Below are 27,156 nucleotides of genomic sequence, written 5' to 3'. Positions count from 1 at the left end.
ATGTACATCACGTTTCCTCTTCACTATCACATTGGAAACAGTGGACCTCGGGCTGTTTAGTAGTGTGGAAATCTCGCATACAGACATATTACACAAGTGACACCCAGTCACCTGACCACGTTCGAAGTTTGTGAGTTCTGCGGAGTGTTCCATTCTGTTCTCATGATGTCTAATGACTACTGAGGTTGCTGATATGGAGTATCTGGCAGCACAATGAACCTAACACAAAAAACATATGTTTTTGGGTGTGTCCAGATACTTTTGATCACATAGTATATATTATTCCCAGATTTACCAGTTAAAAATAAGCTATCTCTCAGATGACACACTTTTTCTGTGTTAAGTGACAATATGCTTCACCTTAGAGCTGTAAAATTTATGAATCCTTTTACTAGTGATGGTTTAACACACCTGCGTAGAACTTCCTCACACTTTAGGAAATGAAACCCAGCAAAAAAGTGCAGTTTGTAAAGATCTTAGGTGCACAGCAACATTTACACTGCATATCTTCAAATTCTGTAAAGTATGAACACAATTCCACCAAATACAGCATGCATGATAGCTTGCAAAGACTTGAACCTAGATTTAAATGCACTTTTGTAATCCAGTCACAGCCACATCACATGATCTTGACAGCCAATGTTACCAGATATTCAGAACACAGGATGTATGATGTAGTGAGCCAATAACAGCACCAAACACACAAACAAGAAAAGTTAATGGTTTAAATTAATACGCATGAGTATAGCTACAAGAAAAGCTAAGCTTCCACTTATAAAATTGCTCATCAAAAACTTTTTTGCTGTTCCCACTTGGCGGGTAGATTTTTTTTTATCTATCAGATTACAATATAATCTGGAAATGTGATCCTTCTTAGCACATATATGATAGTGTAAAAGGAAATTTACTTTTAAAGTAATGCTTCTCAGACCACCATTCACAATATTTTCCTGTGAACTGTTACAAATCTAAATGGTTGTGAAGTCATGCTCACTGAAATGAGGCCCACAAGAAAGACCCATCAAAAGCACTTCATTGTTACAAAGCATTGCACAGTCTTTGGCACATTTTTCTGTTGACAGACGCTTGTGAGTAGCCTGTATTTTGTTGCTGCAAATGCCCCACTTACTTTGTAGCTAAAGTTTTATTTTAGTGCTATTCTCTCATTTGTTTTATTGCTGCAGTAGCTGGCTAAAGTAAAATCAGAGTATCAGTTACTGCCAGTAAAAATTACGAAAATTTAACTAAAAACTGAAACAATGAAAAATTTGCAGAATTCTGAAAAATTTCCACATTTTTCCTGGGTTTGTCCCAGATGAAAAAAATTTCCAGGTTTTTCCCAGTTGTCCTGAGGTGTATACCAGAATAAATTTTCCCTCTGCAGTATCATGTGCACGAATTTGAAACTTTCACAGCTGAATGCTAGGCCTGCTTTCACACCTCTACTTCTGAGTGTACTTCATCTCCTCCCTTCCAAACTTAACAGAAGTTCTCCTGGACACCTTGTGGGAATAGTACCCATGAAAGTATAGTGGAAAAATGGGTCAGTCACAGACTACAGGATTGTTTTCAGAATGAATTTTCACTCGGTAGTGGAGAGTGTGCCAATCTAAAACTTTCTGGTAGTTTAAAACTGTGTGCCAGAGAAGGATTGCTTGTCTCGTGTGGAATGTAGCAGCACTTTTGCAATGTGTGGGAGGTATGGGAGAGGCACTGGCAGAAGTAAAGCTATGCAATTACATGTATGGTGTCTGTTCTTCCAGACATGCCTGAAAGAAAATATACCACACATATAATTGCAAAGATATGCCTCAACAGACATACGACTATTTCAATGTGGAAGTATACCTTCATTTGTCTCCTTGCAGGACTACAGTGAAGCTGTGAGTAATGGGGAAAATGAATGGTGTTCCATCAGTAGTGATCAGCACTTGGGAATTTGAGTTGGACAGGAAGCTTGTCTGGATGGTCCGAGGCAGTCAAGGAAAGCATTCGTGAGAACCCAAGAATCTGGGTTCAAGTCCCAGTCTTTTCACAAATTTTCAAGTGCAGCTGCTGAATTATTTCCACCACCTAAAGCAGCTATGTCATACAACTTTCTTAGAAGGAAAGCTGTGAGGGTGGGTCATGAGTCATGCTCTGATAGCTCAATTGGGTGAGCACTTGCCCACAGAGGGCGAAGGTCCCAGGTTTGAATCCTCGTCTGAAACGTAGTTTTAATCTGCCGAGAAATTTTCAGAAATTAAGGATATTTACCACTAATAACCAAAGAAAAATAGTAAACACCTGAGGTTCACCCACAAGAAAATGCCAAATTCTAGTGATTTAACCTTGGTACAAGGCAGGACTGACAAAATACAAATTCCCTTAAGTGCAGTAATGGTTTGTTTTGTTTTACTAATTTGCATGGATTCTGAAATCATTTTCTGGCTAAAGCACAGTCATCTGTAGAAGTATCTGTTGCTTTTAAAAACTTAAAACAACAAATATGTAAACAGTTAGTGTAAGGGGTAAGGATACCTTGGTTAATATTTCAGAGGTTCTGTGAAACATAGGTAACCTCAGCAGTTAGTATAACTGACTAATCATTCATAACTGGCATTCGGCTAAGTTTAAGTGGCAGTATTATTGTCTGTTAAGGTATCGATATGATCTGGGTTTGAATTTTTTATGTTTGAGGTGCCCCTGGAGTGTCCTGCAGTGGTATATGACACCCTTTCAATGAGCTTACATTACCACAAGTAGTTGCTCAGAGACTGTGGAGGCGTGCGTTTGCCAAGGAGCTCCTCCCTGATGAAGTTACATGGTTTTTGTCAATGCAGATCTGAGAATGTAGACCAAAGAAAAGAGAAGAATCTGGGAACAGAAATTAAGATGTTCTTGTGAAATAACTAAGCTGTCTTTGGAGTTATAAGCTAACTGCGAGTTATAGTCTGGACAATAAACCAGATTGTGTCCAGAGTACGCAGCCTGGTCTTGTTCGTAGTAAATATAACTTTACAGAAAGAACAGCTGGAAGATGTGGATATTCCATCTGGCCTAAGACAAAAGCATACCTCAAGACAGCAGAAACTCTGACTTTAGTGGAATCAGATTGGATGGAAGAACAACTGCACAAATTTGTGTATCTGTTATGATGATAGCACATTATCAAGAGGGTTAACAAAACGTGAAACTATTACCATAACAAAGAATGGAAATGCCAGGTATTGTTCACATTACTCTCCCATGCTTCAGAAAGTCTACCCCAGTCTGTTAAAAGATTGGATTGACTAATGTTTAGGACATGATCAACTCGGACTTAGGAAAGGAAAAGCAATCAAAGAATCTATAGTAGCAGTGCAAATAATTTTAGACAGAAGAAATGAGTAACAAATATGTCTTATTAATTGAAGCACTGCTTGGAGAACTGATTAAAATCTGAATAGACTGGAGAGATAAAAGAATGATTCTCAGTCCAAACAGAAATTAGAGTACAGAAATAGATATGATTGGGATTAAGATAGACAGGAGAATAAGAAGAGATGTCTGACAAGACTGTTCTCGCTCTCCATATTTAATTAATTTATTCATAAAAACTGCAATACAAACCACACAAGGTGGCAACAAAGGAATGAGAATTAATGGCAGACAAATACTCTTTATTTCATTTGCTGATGATACAATAGACTACTGGCCATTAAAAGTGCTACACCACGAAGATGACGTCTCACAGACACGAAATTTAACTGACAGGAAGAAGATGTGATATGCAAATGATTAGCTTTTCAGAGAATTCACACAATGTTGGCACTGATGGTGACACCTACAACATGCTGACATGAGAAAGTTTCCAACAACTTCTCATGCACAAACAGCAGTTGACCGGCATTGCCTGGTAAAATGTTGATGTGATGCCTCGTCTAAGGAGGAGAAATGCGTACCATCACATTTCCGACTTTGATAAAGGTCGGGTTGTAGCCTATCGCAATTGCGGTTTATCGTGTCGTGACATTGCTGCACGCATTGGTCGACATCCAATGACTGTTAGCAGAATATGGAATCGGTGGGTTCAGGAGGGTAATACAGAACACCATGCTGGATCCCAACGGCCACGTATCACTAGCAGTCGAGATGACAGGCATCTTATCCGGATGACTGTAATGGATCGTGCAGCCACGTCTCAATCCCTGAGTCAACAGATGAGGACGTTTGCAAGACAACAACCATCTGCACGAACAGTTTGACAACGTTTGCAGCAGCATGGACTATCAGCTCTGAGACCATGGCTGTGGTCACCCTTGACACTGCATCATAGACAGGAGTGTCTGCGATGGTGTACATGATGACGAAGTTGGGTACACGAATGGCAAAACGTCATTTTTTCAGATGAATCCAGGTTCTGTTTACAGAATCATTATGGTCGCATCTGTGTTTGGCAACATCGCGGTGAACGCACACTGGAAGCGTGTAATCATCATCATCATACTGGCGTATCACCCGCAGTGATGGTATGTGGTGCCATTGCTTACACGTCTGTCACCTCTTGTTCGCATTGACGGCACTTTGAACAGTGGACATTACAGTTCAGATTTGTTACGACCCGTGGCTCTACCATTCATTCGATCCCTGCAAAACCCTACATTTCAGCAGGGTAATGCACGACCTCATGTTGAAGGTCCTGTACGGGCCTTTCTGGCTATAGAAAATGTTCAACTGCTGCCCTGGCCAGCACATTCTCCAGATCTTTCACCAACTGAAAACATCTGGTCAATGGTGGCTGAGCAACTGGCTCGTCACAATACACCAGCCACTACTCTTGATGAACTCTGGTATCGTGTTAGAGCTGCATGGGCAGCTGTACCTGTACACGTCATCCAAGCTCTGTTTGACTCAATGCCCAGGCTTATCAAGGCCGTTATTACAGCCAGAGGTGGTGGTTGTGGGTACTGATTTCTCAGGATCTATGCACCCAAACTGAGTGAAAATGTAATCACATTTCAGTTCTAGTATAATATATTTGTCTAATGAATACCCATTTATCATCCACATTTCTTTTTGGTGTAGCAATTTTAATGGCCAGTAGTATAGTGTATGTTAAACATTATGTCTGATGCCTTGGACAACCAATAATGGGAATGAACACATTCGAGACTAAAATAATAGTATAAATAAATAAGAGGAAATCTTGAGATACTAATATTAATGCAAGTAAACTTATTTTGTTACTTGGGAAGAGCAGAAACAGATAACAACAGAAATACATTGGACATTAAAGGAAGAACTGAAATGACCAAACAACCCTTCAGGAATGAGAGTAATTTACTATCAAACAACGAGCTAACACAGAAACAATAAAGAAATTCTGCAGGAGATCTAATGTATTTGGAGCACTTTAAATTATGACTGTGAAGATGGAATCTGAGAGAAAAGGGAAACATTACAAGTAAATGAGATGAGTATATAGAGAAGATAAACAAAAATCTCCCAGACTGAAAGAAAATCCAATGAACAAATTATAAAATTGTTCATAAAGGATTACTTAGTTTCATATTCTATGAATCATTTGTAGAATTGAGTGTAATGATGTGGAATGGGTCACTTTACATTCATATGTAAATATGGCAACAGGTCAAGCATTTGCAAGGTGGGCTTTTTTATATAGATGTAAATAAGTAATTCCTATGCACAATGTTTTACATACAATGTAAACAGAAATTGTGCTATGAAAAACTTCCTCTTTGATAACTATTGTTATTTTAGTTTTCAAATTTAACACTCCTGTTTGTCAGATGTATTGTATCATTCAGTATGTGATGAAAAATTTTGGTTGGTACTACACTGCACACTTTTCCTGGTTAAAAAGGCAACTTAGATTGTGAAATAACGAATGAAATTTTTTCTTCTGGTATTATGTACATAACTGTTCCTTCAGAACTGAATGGCATTATTTTCAAGAAACTTCATGAGACAGACAAAATACCTAACTTCATGAACAAATATCAAGAAGATGATTGCTGGTGAGCACCGCATAATATTCTTATGGCAGATTTTTGAGCCATCAAAACTTTCTTTCCTAAAGATGAGAACACTGTTCCAAACGACATTACAGAATAAAAAAAAACACAAAATGTTAACTTACTCCTTTATATCTCCCCAAGATTTCTGATGATGCAAACTGCAAATATGCCTTAAATTAATAGGTTTAGGAATTCAAACCTACATTTTTTGCAGTTTACGTTCTCGTCAATATGAGCACCTGAACTTTTGAGGTTTCCATCCTAATTATTATATCCTTACTATGTGCTACTTTCATAATTGGTGTAATACATCTAGACATGCAGAACTGAATTTTAAGAATATTATTCTTTTGCTATACATAAGTTTGTGTTGATTAAAATACCTGTTATCACCTAAGATACATTTAGTTCTGCTTGTTGGATATTAGATGGAAAGTTACATATTATTGGACTTGAGACACAACCGTGTGGAATAATGTAAGTGCTTTCTCCCCAATCAGAAGAATGTCCCCTGCAAAAAGATAGTGATTATAACAAGATATACAGAAGAAAAACTAAATTAATTGGATCCATTGTTTGACCTAACAGCTTCATAAAAAAAATCCAGGGACAATAACCAACAGGCAAGCCCTAGGGACCAGAGAAACCACAATCAAACTGTAAGAATGGCGAGAGACAACAACAGTTACATCAACAACACTTTGGCTTTAGCACCTGAAGATGAGGCAACAAATCAATCACATCCACACTAATAGACAAAGGTCGCAATGTTGCAAGTCAGCCACTGACCCTGATGATGATGACGGAGCTGCCCGGCTCTGCAGTAGCCACCTGTGCACGGTGGCCCGGCTTGAGCCGCGTCTCCTTGGCAGTGCCCGCGAGGCAGCAGATGATGTCCACAGGGAGCAGGTTCTTTAGCATGACGGCCGGCCGCAGATAGATGTTGTAGCAGGAGCTTGCCACCGTGTGTCTGCTCGTCTGCTCGAAGTACACCTGCTCCAGCTCTCCCACAATCTGCAAATTAGCACCAGTTCAAATGGTGGTGGGCTTTAGCGTGAAAGATGTCGCAAATATATGACCCAGGGAAGGAAGAAATTTAAAAACGGCAGTTCCCCTGCAAAGAACAAAGCTTAGCAGATACTTATTCTTCAGGGGTCATTTGACTTATTCCTATGAGAAAGCTGTGCAAAAATAATTTCTGTAATTTCAAGTGTTTCTCGTCATGTTGCACTGGTTGTATTCTGCGGATGCTGCAGAGAAGAGTCTATACAACTTTTACCCTCCATTACTCAATTAACTACTCCATGATGCCTTAGAATGTTTCCTACTAACCAGCACTATTTTTTCGTCAAGTTGTGCCAAATTCTCTTTCTTGCCAATTCGGTACTGGTCCACTTCGATGGTGTTCTGATCAATTTCTTTCAAGCAGACCGCACGAAGACAAAAATTAAAAAAAAATAGTAATAATAATAAATAAAAAAAGAATGTCTGTAGTGCTTGAGACTGGTAATTTTTGGTTTGAGTCTCATTTCAGTGAGTAATTTTTTGTGTTTTCCATTCAGATCTAATATCCATGTCATTGAAGTACAAATTCATCAAATATATACTAATTAACACAAATCTGATTGTCATTTCTTATGAAAAATGCCTGTCTTCTTATTTCTAATTACATATCACAAACAAAATATACATTCTTAATAACTGATCTTTTACAAAAAGATTGATAATAAATGTTGTTTCAATAAAAAAGGCATTACAAATCAATTTTTTGATGTTTATGTATTTTATGCTTCACAAAAATGCTCATAGAACATGCACCACTGTTTAAAACATTGCATCAGCCAGGAATCAACCCAGATTAAACATGTTGCAGATCAGCATTTTACCACACTCACATGGCCAGTCAACAAACTGACCATGCATTACTGAATACAGATACTCGGAAAATTTCGAAGTTTATTTTCTCAAGAATTTTTAGAGCTACATCGAATTTTTTTTGGAAAATCAATATCCGAGCTCTGGACTTCACGTACTACACACCGCGCATAAAAAATTACTAAAATTTGATTGCCCTGCAGTCTCTTCGTTATACAATAAGTGAAGAATTGGCTAAAATGGCTCTGAGCACTATGGGACTCAACTGCTGTGGTCATCAGTCCCCTAGAATTTAGAACTACTTAAACCTAACTAACCTAAGGACATCACACACATCCATGCCCGAAGCAGGATTCGAACCTGCGACCATAGCAGTCACGCGGTTTCGAACTGAGCGCCTTAACAGCGAGACCACCGCGGCCGGCTAATTGGCTAAATAATTAACTATAAATGAATATTTTATGTGGTTTTTATTATAGCAGCAATTAACAGGGTGTTTTTTCTTGGAAAGTTTATTTCAATTCAATTGTGTCTTTCAGAGACAGAAGACAAAGTATGTTTCACTTAATGGAGTGGGGGTGGGGGGAGAATTTAAGTCCTGAAAATAAGAACCCACTGACCAGCAGAAGAGCCAAGTCATTGAAAGTTACTTAAAACTGGGAACTTTACTAGCATATTCCCCTACATACATTCCCAACTGAATTAGCATATTTTGCACATGCAGACTGAAGCAAAAAATGAAAATTTGTACCGAGGCCTGCATTATGCTGAGGTGCTATTCCAAAACAGTTTGAGAGCTCTTGTGTGCTGTGAGTTTAGGAGCTATACCAAGTGGGCTGAGGTGTGTCTGGGAATTAGGAAGAGGAGGGAGGTGCACCAGGACAGTCGATGCAGTTGTGCAAAGCTACTGTGCCAGTCTGGCATACCGGTTAGTGCATCTGCCAAATTTTCATTTGTTGCTTCAGTCTGCATACATACATCATACGTGTCCGAGACCTGATGATGTCTCAGGAACCATGTAGTGTCATTCAAATCGGCATAATGTATTTACTCGAATCTAAGCCGCACCTGAAAAATGAGACTCGAAAAAAAATCCTAAATCTAAGCCGCACATAAAATTTGAGACTCGATATTCAAGGGGTGAGAAAAATTTTAGGCTGCACCTCCAAATCCAAACAAAGTTGGTCCATTGTAATACGAGACACTATTTACGTCGAATGAATGACAATACAGTTAGTAGTTTGGTTCGAGTCATAAGCTTAACAGTTAAGCTTTACCAGGTAGCCATTGCTATGCATCAGGCGCTCCATCTGTATTTATACAGGTACCCTTCCTTTTTCACGTGCTTCGCCTGGTTTTAATCGATTGCTTATTTTGCTTTGATCTGATATGTGCCGTATTCTTTGTTGTAGGTGTTTACGTCACTCTAAGCTGAAAATGCATTACTGTACTGTGTCATGCATTGTTTGTCGCATTCTGATAGTGCGTGTTTACAGCCAGTCACCGCTCGCGGCATGGCTTACAGTTTTAAAAACAGAGAGGAATCGTCTCATTAGCGAAACAATGGCAAGAGACTGCTATTTGTTGTTACTTACACTGCTGCTTTCTTTGATAATGATCAACAAGAACCAAATAATAGACTGCGTATGATAGAACGTGTTCTGAACAAGAGTTAGGCGAAAATTTATCTCCGTTTGAAAATCTTTGCGGCCGCTTCTTTAGTACATCAAATTCTGCACAGAAATTAGAGTCATCCTAGATTTATAAATCTAGTCAGTTGCCGTGCTTCATTTCTCACTGAATCACTATTAGGCATAAGAATAATACAAATATAAACATGACACGATATATATATTATTCCGCTTTTGCTGTTGTCTCACTCTAGTTTCATAGTGTATTAGGCAGACAGGATTTAAATGAGATATCAGCAAACACGAAAGAATACATGGCAAAATGTTTATATTCGTATTATTCTTATGGTGAAGAGAATACTGCATGTGATTCACATTTCATCAGGTTCCTATTAGCAACCACCTTTTCTCACAGGTAAGAAAAAATTCAGAACGTAGAGTTGGCCATATTGACAAACCTCCCTAACAGTCTTGCCAGTCGGATTTTCATAGTGCATTGAAATTCTGCTACATTCGAAGATGAACAATACGGAATTTGTATTTACTTTGTTGGATAATGTATGAAAATGCAGTGGTCGAAACTTGGGGTGGAGAAAAAAAAAGCTCGTCGTCCACCTTTCTTTCAAATTTATTTACTGACGCAGAGGTTTTGGCGCCAGTATTTATCTTTGTGCCTACAAAGCATGCCTGTGTAGCGTTACATATATTTGACAGCAGAAGTTAGTTATGGCATCACCTACCAACATTTTTCAGAACTTCCGCTTGCTTTGCACTCAATTCTAAGCCGCAGGCGGTTTTTTGGATTACAAAAACCAGAAAAAAAGTGCGGCTTGGATTCGAGTAAATACAGTAGTTTACATGCCGCTTGATAGCCCGACATTTGCAGCATTTCTATTAATATTAGAGGATTGTTTGTTACCTTCACTTCTTAAACAACAAACCTTCATAAAGAATGGGTCCTTATCCTTCTTGTCTTTTGGTTCACACTGGAGCATCTTGCTGTGTGTCAACATATTCTGCAGTTCCTTCCACACAAATGGTATTACTGAGACAGTGTACCTGTAATGATAATTATTATTATTATTACATTAAATTGCAACGAAGCTTCCATGCTGCTGTGGCAATATACAGACAACAGTTATACATAAAATCACTGAATTTCCTCTAATCCCCCAATACATCCAGTTTCACACTGCGGTGTCCCAGGCTGGGTGTTTAGGACTTCTCTTAGGGAACTGTTTCACTCAGCTTTCCGAGTTCCACGCCAGCCTCTTTATCGTGACACTGACGCTACTGTACTGCTTAAAATTTCCCTGCACATATCTTACTGCCATCCAGATCTGTAATCACATTAAGACTGGTTTGGGTCCAACACTGCAGATCAGGCCTTACCAAGATACAGCCTGCCTCTTGCATCACCTTTCTGAAAATTGTTCAAAATTCCCCTTACTCAGAAGAGGACCTTGTTTGCCTTGCAAACTATCCTTCTCCCATGGAGACCCCAATCCATGTTTGTGCACAGATGTCACTCCTCCAGAAACCTAGCCCCTTCCCATCCTTACATATACTCTAATGTTGCTAGGATTTACTGGAGTAGAATATGACCGTCTCTTGCTAACGTCCATACTCATTCCATTTGTGATTAATCACTTCTCTATTGTTGCAAGGTCATTGCAGAGTGCTTCAGTCTCTTTAATGCCCCATTTTGTAATACACTCATAAAATCAGTGGACGTCAAATTTGCATCACACAAGGCCTTCCCCAGACACAATGAGAATAAGCAGTATAGCACCATATGAACACAGACTGATGTCCTTTTCAATCAAATTCAGTTGAGTGTGTGACCGAGTTGACACAAAAATAAAACTGGACCTGCTTCATCTACTGTTACAGGTAGACCCCAGTAGGATAGTTATATGTCTCGCTCATCTGTTACACACTGCAAGCATCTCGAAATCCCAATCGGATGGGGTGGGCGAAGAGGAAGGTTGAATGCCTACTGTTTGGAGTGTATAGCTATAATTTTCATTTCTTATCACCAACTGTTCACAGTGTAGTGCTGCTCACACATTCAAGCAGCACTTAAAATTTCAGCTAAAATTAAGAAAGTGCCTTCCACACCCTGCACTTGTTGCAGTATAAAGCAAACGTTGTCAATGCATCTCCATGTCAAGTTGAAGGCAGCCAACAGGAGGCTAGTGTATGATAGCCAATGAACAGCTGTTAATGAGACACATTTTCATGCCATTAACCTGTGCACCTTTTATGTTAAAAGGTTATGAATGATTTAGTCTGAAATACAATCCTGACTGTAATGACTACGCTACAAATTAATTACTCACATTGTGTGGTTTCCCCACTCTTTTTACTACTACTTACATGCATTTATTTCATTAATATGCACAGTATTTCTGCACTGTCCCAGTAGAATTATTATTTTTAATGATTGTCTTGAACGCATAACTTACATTATGGTGACAGACTGATCTGTAGTGTAACTTTATGTCTAGTGTAGGTTGGGAAGTGTCAGTTTAGTTGAGAGTTTGTGAAGTCACCAAATACAAAAGGAAGTTTTGGGTGATGTGCAGAACAGCCATACATCAATTTTAGCTCAGAATCTGATAGTTTCATTTTCCATTATTTTCAGTTTACTCAGGTCTGGACTCTTGCAGTATGTACGTATACCAGCAACAGAAATGCTAAGGTATGTAAAAAGCTAATAATGAAAACTTGGTGCTAAATTAGACAAACCTGCTTGTTTAAATTTTTTCAGATTATTTCTCAAAAACAGATGTTCTAGAATTAATTAGCAATGCTGATTCTGAGAGTTGCTTTAATTTTGTTCTATCATGTCAGGAGTCTCACAAAATAAGATATCGTATTTTAAAGATTTAAGTAATTGAGTCACAGGTATTAACTTAATATTTGAGTCAGGATTTCTGTTTTTCTAATTAATGTTATATCTTTTGGCATATACTAAGAACACTACAAGTAGTTCTATTAGTAACATTTCATTTTTGAAGATTCCTTTCTTTTGTTTCCTCACATAACCTTTATCTTTACTGTCCCTCCTTAGAATCTGTCAATTGCTCATCAAACTTTTATTCCTTCTTCCCTGGTATCTCTTCCTCATCTCTTCACTGTTTTGTTGGACACTTCCTCCTCGGGATCCACTACCGTGTCACAGACATTCAAGGAAGAATTCAATATGCGAGAGCATACCTCAATCACAATAACAAAGTGATTGGCAGTTGAACACAATATGCCTGCTGCGCTAACAGCTGGGCTCTTCTATTCCAGATACATTCGGTTGTTGCCCATTAATACACAGGAAAGCGCTTGGCAGATTAGTAACAGTCTCAGCACTTTTAAAACTAATATAAAACATTCTGTGCTGTAAAAGAAACACACCACACAGAAACAATAAAAACAAATCACTACTGTCAGGTACCACAAGATTTGTCTGCAACTGGAACCTGAAGTAGCAGAGTGATTTGACGACAGTGAACAGAAGGCATGAGCAAGATCATTCTCTCCATCATTGTTGTGGTAACTGTCATGTAAATAAGTAGCCGTCAATCACTCCGTTTTTCTGCTGCAGGTATAGGCTGCGGACTTTTACACTCATATTACAACTAAGCTTCTTGAAATTTTTAAATGTGGTTCTGACAATGTTTTTGTAACTTGTATGGTTTTTATTCCATAGGATGTTTCAGTAAGAGATGTGAAGGCACTTCCTGTATCTTTTTCTCTAAAATTAATTGTGTTCTCAAATTTGTGATCTTTCAACAATTTGTGAATTAGAGTACTAACAAAAATTGCAGCTTTCAATGTTTCTTGAAACATTAAAGAAAATCTCAAAGGACAGGTACTAAAAACATAATGCACCTTATGGAAGAGCCCTTAAAAACTATTTCATGAAGTTGTGTTTGTAGTAATGGAAATAATATTACTGTGTGTCCTATTGTTATAACGTCAAGTTGAACACATATATTTCAAAATGACATAACACATATAAGTCACTGAGCAAGCTGACAAAGCATGACATATGAACACTGTCACATTTGAATGAGCACTGAGTCTAAGTCTAGGGGCCACTGGCTGGCTGGCCGCTTAGGTGGCGCAGCTGCTGCATGGCTGGCAGACAGCGCCACACGTAGAGGGCACGCTTAATTGTGCGGCAGTACTTTGAATGATCAGCGAGTCACAACACCTATAAGTAGTTTATTCAAAATGTTTTAGTTACAGATACAAAAGTCTTCAATCTGACTGCATCCTTACACTAAAAAGCTTTTCCTTTGGCCAGGTACCACACTCATATAAAAAGTAGGGCATTTTTGTGTACCCAGCTTGCCTGTCCTAATATATTAGGAAAAAAAACTATATGTAATAGAAAGAGACTGAGAACAGTTTTGAAATCGGCATGAATAAGTCCATCAAGCACATATATTTATTTTCAGTCATCTGATATCATGCAGACTGGTGTTATTTATTGTTTGTTTCTGTGCTCCTGCAGACAAAGATTCAATTTCACAGCGCACTGTCATATAAAGGATCCACGATCCATTACTCAGCATTGTTATTTGTTTATTCACACAGGTCTGAAGTGCGTACAGGTACCCGTTACCAAGGTACAAAGTGCCAAAAATTCTGTGTCAGTGATGTTTGTTTTCAAGTAATTGAGGGACAGACATCGGATAATGGCTGGATGTGATGTCCTTGTGACAAGATCTTAATTCTATTGATTAGTGACCAAAAATTACTTTATATATAAATAAAATAGAAAGAAACTTCCACATGGGAAAAATATATTAAAAACAAAGATTCCAAGACTTACCAAGCGGGAAAGCGCCGGCAGACAGGCACATGAACAAAACGCACAAACACACACACAGAATTACTAGCTTTCGCAACCGATGGTTGCTTCTTCAGGAAGGAGAGGGAAAGACGAAAGGATGTGGGTTTTAAGGGAGAGGGTAAGGAGTCATTCCAATCCCGGGAGCGGAAAGACTTCCCTTAGGGGAAAAAAAGGACAGGTGTACACTCGCGCACACACTCCATCCGCACATACACAGACACCTGTGTCAAATTTAGTCCAATGCTTCCTGAAGGACACGACGTGAGACTGTACGACACGGGCATTGTAAAACTGCCACAGTGCCTACAAAATTGCTTCAACTGCAATGGAGATTGTGAGGAAAAGTAAAGAATTCTTCAGCCTTTAAAATCAAGTAACTAAAAAAAAAAAAAAATAAACAGTTGTACATTTAAAAATGTAGGAGATCTCGGTTTTCGTAACACACTTCTACAAACATACTGAAACACAGTTGTATCCAGACATAGGCATGTTTCCATCCTTACCATTTCATCTCCTAATCGTGAAGATATCCTCAGACCCAACAAAAATTAAGTTACTATTTTCACACTTCAATCATGCGAGCTTATACACAGATGCCGCACTCACCCCTTGACGCTGAAGAAGAGCTCGTTGGTGGGTGTGTAGATGGCGTAGAGTGGCAGGTTGAGGGGCCGCCCTGCCTGCACGGTGCCCACACGCTCCACCTCGTTGCCCCGCCGCGTCATGTAGTACACGTCCACTGGCTCACTGAAGTGGTTGTACACCTGCAAACATTTGGCAGTGCAATCTCCACGTTTTCACATTCCCTTTCACCCAATTTCTGAAGGCCTCAGAGAGAGAGAGAGAGAGAGAGAGAGAGAGAGAGAGAGGGCTGGAGTGCAATCTCAGAATGAGTGCCATCAGATCAATACTGGAGCTTCTTCTGCTCATCAACTTGGTCAGCATCCTTGTCTGGTAGACATCATCACTAGCACTGCATTCACCGACTCCAGCGGGGGTGGGATGGGGTGGAGGGTGGGAGGGGGGGGGGGGGGGGGGTGGACGACACTTTGCAGATACACACATTCTGTGGGATGCTGTCATGACTGTTGTTTACCAATAACACTGTGATGATGTCAGAGATGGCAAATGCTTTTGAAGACTATTGTAGGGAACACATAATGTCTAGAAAGCAGATTAGAGAACAGGCATTTACAAATTTAAAATAAAAATTGTGAGGGAGGTTTGTGTAATAGAATGTTTCCAGATTACATCTCATGACGGTAAGGGACCAGGTACGAAATGAAGTACTAAAAGTAATAGGCGAGTTCTACTAGTTTGGCAACAAAATAACTGATGACTGCTTTTCTAAGGAGCAGATTTATGTTAACATCAACTATAAATTGAAGTGTTAGGAAGTCTTCACTGAAACTCTCTCCAGTGTAGTTTTGTATGGAAATAAAAAATTGGATTATAAACATTGAAGACAATAAGAAAATGCAAGCTTTTTAAAGATAGTACCAGATAAGTACCCTGAAGATGAAGGAAGTTGATAGTGGCTAATGCAGCAGTAAGCTATCAAACTGAGAAGAAAAGAGCTTTATGGTACAACTTGGCTAAACAAGAGAGATTGACAGGATACACCCCGAGATACCAAGGAATACACACTTTGTAAATGTAAGTAGTTGGCAGTGGAGGTGGGGTGTAAAAATAATATAAGGAGACCAAGTGATTAATACAGTAAAGCAGATTCAGTTCAATCTAGACTGCAGAAATTATTTGAACAGGACAGACAACAGTTGGCAACCGCATCAAACTAATCCTGGGACTGGATAGCGCAGCAACAACAAGCACCATGTGCATGTATTTTTAGAATAAAAAGGGTGGATGTTGTTAAATGTATCCATATACCACACATTAATCCACTACAAGTACTCTTGTTGTTATTAATGATGCCTTTCTCCACTAACACATATTAGTGATAACTCCATTAAAGATGTGCTACTGTGTGGCTGAACAGTAACCATACTGGAAGCTCGATACCCAACTCAGTACAATGATGTGTACGATCGTAGTACGTCTAAAAAGCTACACAGACCTACTGGCTCCAAAGTCTTAACCACGTGTCTCCATTCGAATTCAGAAGGTGGGAATCCTCAAATACATATAAGAAGATACTGGTCGACCCTGAGCTCCGCATTCGTGGCAGTCTCTGAAGTATCTTCTGGTAAACCTTCCAGTATGTAAGGTCGTGGCCCATGAAACTCTTCAGCTCCTAATGTTTCATCCAGAGCTGTGCTGGACATCTTCAGAGGGGTGTTTCTCCTCCGTTGAGTCTTGCCGACTGATGGGTCGGACGTCTGAGAGTGACTTATAGATCGTAGAAAGTGGGTGTGGCCAGAGTTACAAGTGATATGCAGAGATAATGCCAATTAGGAAAAACAGGCAAATCGGCTGTAGCAGAACACGCTTTTCGGTCAGGAAATCATCAATTGAAGTTTTCTGAAACAAAAATTTTATCTACGACGACGAACTATTACCCACAGCTTTGTAGAGAAGCAATTGAAATATATAAACATAGGGATAATTTTAATCAGAAAGAAGAGACCATGAAACTTAGTGATATTTGGACAGTAGCACTACAGAATTGCTAGACAGTTTTATCTGTGACCAGATTACGATCGATGGTTAAGTCCGATCTCTGACAAAGATTATTTCTGCATATCACGTGTAACTCTGGCCACGCCCACTTTCTACGATCTATAAGTCACTCTCAGACGTCCGACCCATCAGTCGGCAAGACTCACCGGAGGAAAAACACCCCTCTGAAAATGTCCAGCGCAGCTCTGGACGAAACGTTATGAGCTGAAGAGTTTCATGGGCCACGACCTTACATTCCAGAAGGTTTACCAGAAGATACGTCATCCGGTCGTGAAAGCCTTCATACTAGTCTCTGAAGTACTACAGCTAACATTGTAAAATCGAGCCACCCAGCAATAAAGACACTGCAGAACACCTTCATGAAGGATTTGAAACAACCATGTAAAGGCACTCCTCTAGCATTACTTTTCCTTAACAGAAGTAGTTTATACCAGAAATATTTTCAAATTTTGAACAGGTTATCATTATCTCAGCTGCTTCTTTAAAATAATTCATATGATTTTGTACATGATGTGTTATATTTAAAGCTAAAAATCTATAAAAAGAAATTACTGTATTTTCTTTGCTACAATCAATATGTACTAGATCCGTACGCACAGTTAAAATTATTTTTTTAGAAACATTTGAAATTACAAAACATTTGACACACCTAAAATTTCTATTATTAATTACGCAATTTGGCACTGTTTACTATTTTTATTTCTGGATTCATTTATAAATAATTATACAAAATACTAGAAATTCATTTGCCAACAAAGATTGTAAGACCTTTGGAATACCGTTATTACTGCATAGTGAAGTAGTGGGTACGTCTCTGATGTGGCCGGATTGTGGAAGAACACAGCAATTTCGGCTTTGTTAATGTGAAAATTCAAATAACAGTGTGACACAGAAAAATGTAAGAGAATAAATTATCATGAAAACAAATAATTTGTATGGCATTCTTGAAAGTTAACTACTCCAGTTGGAACAAGGATAACCTAAAACGTAAAAAATTTAAGCTTGAAGAGTCAGCCCCTAGGCATGAAGAACTGGAGCCAAAAACAAGAAAAGAAGATAAGTAAAAACTTTACTGTAAATCTAACTCCTCTTTGAAAAGAGAGACTTTACCACTGACAATAGTAGCGGCATCACCCAATTGTGGGAGGGGGAGATTACAACCACCAGGAGCAGAGACCTAACCTCAATGTGCACTTCCAACCACAAAGCTTCAATTCTTCAGTTTGGTTTGGCGTAAGTGGAAGGCATGACACAAACTGTGTAGTATGCGAGAACTCTACTCCTCCTCCTCCTCCCCCTCCCCCCCCCCCCCCCCCAAATCATATAAAAACTGCCCAACCCCTGCTCTTGCACAAAACTACCCCAAAGCATCCAACATACTATGCAGGAGCGTCCTTTAACATCATATTGAGTCAATGAAAATCATTTCCTGACACCGATCCTGGATGTTGTTGATTGGATTGACAAATTACATTTACCATTATAAACTACTGTACCATATATCCAATATAATTTTACTCAACTTTTTATCTAATTTTTGTTAATACCCTTGTTTTACACCCGTAAATAACACCGTGTGTTCTGTTGCTCCAGCAGATGATTATGTGATAAGCAGGTAGAATAATTACTTCTTGTTGCATCAAACTGTATAGGAGAGCTCTACAATGGAGCTGAAAGCTGTTTCATTGTAGAGCAGTGGCTTACTGACCTGTAGGATGCTCCTCAATGTGACGATGGTGCTGCTGTCATCCACAGTAACTTCCGACACAATTCCCCACGGGTCGTTGCTCTCCCCTCGATGATTTAACGGGAAGTACCTTTTGTCCGCACGCACGACGGGAAGTCTTAGAATGCAATCCCGGTCCAGGACCTGCAACCGCAAACATTGACTTACATTCAAACTGGCCAACATTTCTTACCTCGGCTAAAACAATTATCTATTATCAGAGAAGAGCTTGACAGAGCACTGAAAGACCTGAGTCAAAAGAAGGCCCCGGGAGTAGACAACATTCCATTAGAACTACTGACGGCCTTGGAAGAACAGGTGACAGATGTGATAATTATCGAACTATCAGTTTAATAAGTCACAGCTGAAAAATACTAACACGAATTCTTTACAGACGAATGGAAAAACTGGTACAAGCCGACCTCGGGGAAGATCAGTTTGGATTCCGCAGAAATGTTGGAACACGTGAGGCAATACTGACCCTACGATTTATCTTAGAAGAAGGATTGAAAAAAGTCAAACCTATGCTTCTAGCATTTGTAGACTTAGAGAAAGCTTTTGACAATGTTGACTGGAATACTCTCTTTCAAATTCTGAAGGTGACAGGAGTAAAATACAAGGAGCGAAAGGATACTTACAATTTGTACAGAAACCAGATGGCAGTTACAAGAGTCGAGGGACATGAAAGGGAAGCAGTGGTTGGGAAGGGAGTGAGACAGGGTTGTATACTCTCCCCGATGTTATTCAATCTGTATATTGAGCAAGCAGTAAAGGAAGCAAAAGAAAAATTCGGAGTAGGTATTACAATCCATGGAGAAGAAATAAAAATGTTGAGGTTCGCCGATGACATTGTAATTCTGTCAGAGACAGCAAAGGACTTGGAAGAGCAGTTGAACGGAATGGACAGTGTCTTGAAAGGAGGATATAAGATGAACATCAACAAAAGCAAAATGAGGATAACGGCATGTAGTCAAATGAAGTCGGGTGTTGCTGAGGGAATTAGATTAGGAAGTGAGACACTTTGCTATTTGGGGAGCAAAATAACTGATGATGGTCGAAGTAGAGAGGATATAAAATGTAGACTAGCAATGGCAAGGAAAGCGTTTCTGAAGAAGAGAAATTTGTTAACATCGAGTATAGATTTAATGGTCAGGAAGTCGTTTCTGAAAGTATTTGTATGGAGTGTAGCCATGTATGGAAGTGAAACATGGACAATAACTGGTTTGGACAAGAAGAGAATAGAAGCTTTCGAAATGTGGTGGTACAGAAGAATGCTGAAGATTAGATGGGTAGATCACATAACTAATGAGGAGGTATTGAATAGAATTGGGGAGAAGAGGAGTTTGTGGCACAACTAGACAAAAAGAAGGGACCCGTTGGTAGGACATGTTTTGAGGCATCAAGGGATAACAAATTTAGCATTGGAGGGCAACGTGGATGGTAAAAATAGTAGAGGAAGACCAAGAGATGAATACACTAAGCAGATTCAGAAGGATGTAGGTTGCAGCAAGTACTGGGAGATGAAGAAGCTTGCACAGGATAGAGTAGCATGGAGAGCTGCATCAAACCAGTCTCACGACTGAAGACCACAACAACAACATTAGCATATAGTTGACAAACACCCTTTCTAATAGCATTAGTAAGTGTGGTTTTGTCCAGAAGATGAGAAACGTGCCACTGTAGTAACAGTCATATGCAAGAGTTTTATAAATGCAGCTATAGAATGGCATTAGCTTCCTGCTTTTGCGTCTGTTGGGCTAGATTAACATAAACACCTAAGTTGCAAGACACAAAATTGTCATTTGGATTTAATATATTAAAAACAAAGTTACACGACTGCTATCTGTGAGTGCTGTGACACTTTACTTACATACATCATGTTGTGATCTAACTAATTAATGGAAAATCTCATATAAAGATGTGAAACAATTACTAACAAAGAGATAGAGGGGCTGGCCAGTACTTACCTCAGCTCAGTACAGCCGATAGAAACACAAAAAACAACCGAAAATTTAAGTTCCTAGCTTTCGGAATAAATGTTCCTTCATCAGGGAGGAGAGAGGGGAAAGAAAGGGAAGAAGGGAAAGTGGATTTAGTTACTCACAACCCAGGTTATGAAGCAACAGGGAAAGGAAAACAGGGAAGGTAGCAAGGATGGAGGCATGGTTGTCAGAGGGACTTTCCCTGTTGCTTCATAACCTGGGTTGTGAATAACTAAATCCACTTTCCCTTCTTCCCTTTCTTTCCCCTCTCTCCTCCCTGATGAAGGAACATTTATTCCGAAAGCTAGGAACTTAAATTTTCGGTTGTTTTTTGTGTTTCTATCGGCTGTACTGAGCTGAGGTAAGTACTGGCCAGCCCCTCTATCTCTTTGTTAATACATCATGTTGTTACTGTTATTTATTCACACTATGATTATTCAGAACTATAGCAAAATAAAGATTCACTTTGAAAATTTTAATAATACTCACTGCATAAATGATGCTTTCATATCACACTGATCATAAATTATTGCATTCACTTTTTTTTAAGAGTAAAAACATTTTCTGCAAATTCAGAGGCAATTTCTTTAATATTTTGCATTTAAAAATTTGTATTATTTAAAAATGTATTCTTCATAAAAAACCTATCACACTTTAAAAAAATTATACTTCAACTAAATAATGTGAAATGACTTAATTATTGGTATTTCGCATTTTGAAAATTGATGCGACTAATCATCAACAGTCAAACCCTATGTTACTGGCCTGAGGAATTCTCACGTGATAGAATCCAGTATGTTGTTCTCGATGAGCAGTGTTCGTCATCAGAGGCGAGGGTATTGCCAGAAGTGCCCCAGAGAGCTGTGATAGGACCACTTTTACTCTCTCTATACAGGGGGAGAAAAGTTGTGTCACGAAATTTTAACTCTGGATAGTTGATGCCAGTAGGAACCAAAATTACTAATGTTGTGTAGGTCGACAACGCACAATTTTTAAACTAGGGAAACTTGGTGCCACAGGCTCCGATTGGCTGCAGGACTGCCCTGTTGCAAGATGCTCTGGACAACGCATGACCGTGAATGCTTTGCTCGTCAGAGATTGTCATATATCCAATGCTGCCCGCATGCTTGGTGGTAGTGCGCCAGCCTTCCACTCTTTGGGTCTGGGGGAGAATCTGCCAGGGTCCTGACACATCCACTATAGTTTCGTGATAAGACGTACTGGGAACAAACACATCAACAGCTGTTATTTCACGTACACAACGTCTTTTAGATATTGTTTCAGCGCCGAAAAAGGCCTTTTCTTTGTAGTTAGGACATTGTTTACTTAACCCTTTCCTGAGCCGTAGGAAACGTGCTTCCCACTACAATTAACTCACTCCTAGTCCCGTGGGATTTACAGTTCTCACCTCTGTACGGTACTACAACCTAGTGAACAGTATAGGAAGTTCCCGCTGTTTTTTGCTGTACCTTCGTGCAGAGGCATTGTATAGCTGAGTGTTGCTCTGTAGAGGAGCCTTTCAGTGCTGTTTGTGTGACATTTTGTGATTTTTTCCTCAAAGCTCTAGTATAACGTAAATACTTCTGATTTACCCAAATTTATGAAGGAAAATGTAAAATTGAAACAAGGAGAATTCCAGTTTGAAACAAAATTAGTCATTTCTGCAGAAAATGAGTGGAGAACCATTCAGTCACTTTCCTGTCTTCAATTCATGACCCATGAAGAACAGCAACAGTGAAAAGGAAAACCAAGGATGGCACTAGTACAGAGATTTCTTGACCTGAAGTTGTGGCAGAATACAACAAAATAATGGGTGGTGTCGATAAGTTTGATCAATTACGAGAAAGGTATGCTATTGGCAGATGTTCTGTAAAATGGTGGCACAGAATATTTTATTTCCTGGTGGTCGTTGCTGCAGTGAACAGTTTTATCCTGTGGTAAATTAATAAAAGAGAAAGTGGACACATGATCAGCTCACATACAGGATCCATCTAGCCAGACAATTTATCACTGGCTTTCCATCCCAAAAAAGGCGTGGATGAAAACCTGTCTCCATGGCAAAAAGGGGTAAAGTACCTGAAGATTTTCATCATGTGGCTGTAGGGGAGCATCAACCCATTTTACGAGGAACCTACTGGAGTGCCGTCACTGTAGTACCAATGCTGCGGAAAAGAGCACTCGCTGTGTTTGTGCATATTGTCAAATACCACTTTGCTTAGATCCATATTTCAGAAAATTTCATGGCAAGTAATTGTGAACAACCATTGTAACAAGAGAAGTAAATTTATCAAATAAATATGGCATATATTGAAAAAGTTGTTTTTGTCATTTAACTCCAAGGAAGGGCAGTGGGAAGAATACTTCCCACCTTGTTGTGTGACCTCAGTTGGAGCAAATTTGATGTTCTGTTTGATAAATATACCTATCTGTTAACTCCTATCTGCTCTCCATTCATTAAAAAAAATTCCTCAATAATTTTGCCCAAGAAAGGGTTAAAGAAGAAGCTCGAACAGGTGACCCTCTGAGGCAACACAAGTTTGCTAACATGGAACAGTGTTTTGGCAAAGTCTTTCAAAGATTCCTGTTACTGCCCTGATGTGACTGGCGGCATTTTGAATTTGATCCATTAATTCCTCTTCGTTTCTAGGTGGTTCGCATCCGGGTGGGTGAACTAGAACCTTGAAGAGTTCCGACATGAAAAAGTCCGCTGGGGGTGAGGTCTGGTGATTGCGGGGGCCACGTCATACGATCACCTCTGTCAATTACCCAGCCATCGAAGAGTTCATTTAAATATCTGCACACACCATGACTGTTACATGTGGGGGCCCCACCGTGCTACGAACACATGCGAAGCCGTACGTCCAGGGGAACATCTTCCAGCAGGCCAGGTAGGGTTTCTTGCAAAAAGAAAAGGTAATTTGACCCAGTAAGATGAGGTGGTAGACGCATTGGCCGAATCAGATGGCCACCCACAGTGCCTGCCCAAATGTTGACCGAAAATTGTTCCTCATAATCAAAAAGATTTCGGGCTTGCAGCCAGTCGTCGTTAGCTTCCATCCACGACATTTTGTCTGGACAACTGCCAGCGATCCTCAGGTGAGCCACAGAAGACTGACGAAGACTCCCTCCGTTCTGTAATATATAGTGTGCAGCGAGTATTCCGCGCCTGCATCAAAATCATATGGAGAGACGTACCACACCGCCCACCAGCAGCATCCTCACTGGTGGAACTGCAAAACTCAGCTGTCTTCGGCGTTGTCAACTGCCGTGGCCAGCAGAATACTCTGACGTATTTGTTTGGAGCAGATCTTGGAGATGACGGGGTTCCACGTATTATCTAGCTGGTAGCCATTGTCACGGTTGATAAGATTGTCTGTCATGCAAATTTCTACTGATTCTTTTATGATGGAGTCCCAAAAGGATGTTGCTGTGGCCAAAATTGTTGTCTTGTCATACTCCATTGAGTGTCCAGTGGAAATGCAGTGCTCAGCAATTGCAGACTTGCTAGGTTGCAAAAGGCGAGTACAGCACTGATGTTCTGTGCAACCTTCTTCTACTGTTCGCAATGTTTGTCCTATATATGACATGCCACACTGACAAGGTATTTTATAAATTCCCTCCTTCCCTCCTTCCACAATACCAGATCATGTTTCACTGATCCCAGCAGGTCGGAAATCTTCGATGGTGGACAGAAAATTACTTTCACTTCGAAACCGTGGAGAATTCTTGCAATTTTGAAGGAAATGTTGCCAACAAAGGGAAGAAAAGCTAAAGATTTAGTAGACGTGCTCTCTTCTTTCTCCACTCCCATTAATTTCTCTCTCTCTCGGCTTAATTGCAAGTGCCTTCCTTATTTGTCGGGTAGAATATCCATTCTCTTTGAAAACCCTCTTCAGATGGGCAAACTCTTCCGGCAAACTATCTGCATCAGACACTACATGACCTCAATGTACAAGTGTTTTAAGTACACTCATTGTTTGCGATGGGTGATGGCAGCTGGACGAATTTAATTACAAATCAATATGTGTGGGCTTACAATAAACCAAATGTCCCAAAGAGCCATCACTCTTCCGTCCAACTAGCACATTCAAGAAAGGGAGGCAACCATTCTTCTCTAATTCCATGGTAACCCGAATGTTCTCATGAATGGAGTTGAGGTGATCTAAAAACTCCATTAATTTCTCTTCTCCACGAGGCCACACTACGAAAGTGTCATCCACGTACCTCCAAAAAACGGTTGGTTTCAGGGCTACTGATTCAACTGCTCTCTTCTCAAAATCCTCCATTAAAAGATTGGCCACCAAGTGAGACAAGGGGCTACCCATGGTAACGCTGTCAATCTGTTCAAAATATTCTTGGTTGAACATAAAATAGGTTGAGGAGAGAGCGTCGCAAAATAAAGAGTGATTCCCACCTGAAACTTAGTGCGAATCAGTGCCAAGGAGTCTGCAAGAAGTACCTTTGTAAAAAGACACCACGTCTCAACTAACTAAAAGATCATAAGTTCTTAGGCGGAGACCCCCAGTCTGTTGATAAAATCGGCCGAGTTACCTATGTGATGTGGACATTTGCCCACAAATGGGGGGCCCCCCACTTACGATTTGGCCAAACATCTTGCATCCTTGCTGAGGCCAGCTGAGTTCTGCAGTTCCACCAACGAGGGCGCTGCTGGCGGATGGTGTGGTTCTTCTGTCGATATGATTTTGACACATGTGCGGAATACTCGCTGCACGCTATATATTACAGGGCGTATTTGTCAGTCTTCGATGGCTCACCTGGGGATGGCTGGCAGTCATCCAGTCAAAATATCGTGGATGGAAGCTAACGACGACCGGCTGCAAGCCCAAAATCTTTTTGACTATTCAGTTTGCTGGGAAAAATTTTAAATTTCACATCATTGCTCATGTCTGTGGATATATGTGACATGAGAATTTCCTCTTGCGCATCAACGAACATTTCAAGTGTTGTAAAGGCCATCCCGATGGAAGGTGCACTTGTCAGTAAACAACACAATGGTGGGGAAGTCGGGATCTCGTGCAACACGTTGCAGAAACCACCAGCAAAATCCTAGCCTGTATTCATAGTCTGCCATGGGATTTAGGTCTTGGACAGGGTGGGAACTAAATTGATGCTGGCTGTCATTCCTCAAAACCTCCCAGACTAACCGATGCATGACCTCCACGTCATATCCAACAGCCGGAGTACTTGTCATAGGTGCTTTCTTGAAGCACTCAAGAACAGTCTCTTCAAATGCAGCATCACTGCGATATCCCACTAATGAAGCTGTTTCGCCAAGTAGCCAGTGAATTGCTGTAAACATTTGCCGGTGTGGGTGGCGGCTTGCCAGGTGTCGTTCCTCATACAACCGTCGAGCTTCATGTGCCTTACTGTCGGCTAGTCCATAAACAAAAATATCTCATTTTTCTTCAAACAAAAACTGTGCCGCCATGCTTCCTGTATGATTAAATCGCGTGTGCGCTCCAAACCAAAGCTTACATGTGAATGCCTCTGACATGACGTGGAGACAAACAGCAAGACCTATTCGAGACGTACGCTTATCACGCTGGGACAGTGAGGGGACAACGGACGTTTGCATGTGTGAACCAACAACCATAGCGTTGCCCGTCAACTGACACACAGCAACAGGGCAACCCCACGGCCAATCGGAGTGTGTGGTGCCAAGTTTTCGTAGTTAAAAATTGTTCATTGTCGACCTACACAGCATCAGTAATTACGGTTCCTGCTGGCATCAGCTATCCAGGGTTAAAATTTCATGACAATTTTTCTCTATCCTGTATATATAAATGATATGACGGGCAGTGAGAGCAGTAATCTGCGGCTGTTTGCTGATGATACTACAGTGTATGGCAAGGTTAGCAAGACACCATTGTTGAAAGCAATGTGGCTCAAACAAAAATTCTATTTGGTGTCAAGGAGTGGCAGCTTGCTATACATGTAGAACAATAGAAGTTAATGCAGATGAGTAGGAAAAACAAACTAATATGAATACAGCACTGGTAGTGTGCCACTTGACATAGTCACATCAATTTAATATCTGAGCATAATGTTGTAAAGCGAAATACAATGGAACAAGCATGAAAGGGTGGTAGTTGAGAAGGCAAATGGTTTACTTCAGTTTATTGGGAGAACTGCAGGAGAGTGTAGCTCACATATAAGAGAGAGAGTGTACAGAACACTTGTGTGACTCATTCTCGAGTACTGCTTGAGTTTATAGGATCACCACCAAGTTGGATTCAAGAAAGACATCGAAGCAGTGCAGATGCAAGCCACTAGATTTGTTACCAATAGGTTGGGTCAAACATATGAGTATTACAGAGATGCTTTGTGAAATCAAATGAGAATCCCTGGAGGGAAGAGGACATTCTTTTTATGAAGCACTATTGAGAAAATTTAGTGTGTTGACATCTGAAGTTTACTACAGAAC

The 27,156-nt window shown here is 40.0% G+C and overlaps 1 protein-coding gene across 1 annotated transcript in view; it reads right to left on the bottom strand.

The window, feature by feature from the left end:
• LOC126293289 (intermembrane lipid transfer protein Vps13-like) overlaps positions 1 to 27,156 on the bottom strand; it is a 391,345-nt gene that overhangs the window by 145,799 nt on the left and 218,390 nt on the right. The window contains 4 exon segments of the mRNA XM_049986411.1: positions 6,789 to 7,013; positions 10,447 to 10,564; positions 14,970 to 15,127; positions 18,712 to 18,873. Coding sequence (XP_049842368.1) covers positions 6,789 to 7,013; positions 10,447 to 10,564; positions 14,970 to 15,127; positions 18,712 to 18,873 — 663 coding nt within the window.

This window comes from Schistocerca gregaria, chromosome 10 (genome assembly GCF_023897955.1).
Source record: "Schistocerca gregaria isolate iqSchGreg1 chromosome 10, iqSchGreg1.2, whole genome shotgun sequence".
NCBI classification, from domain to species: Eukaryota; Metazoa; Arthropoda; class Insecta; order Orthoptera; family Acrididae; genus Schistocerca; species Schistocerca gregaria.
The sequence above is the reverse complement of the archived record's forward strand: the minus strand, read 5'-3'. Positions and strand labels throughout refer to the sequence as shown.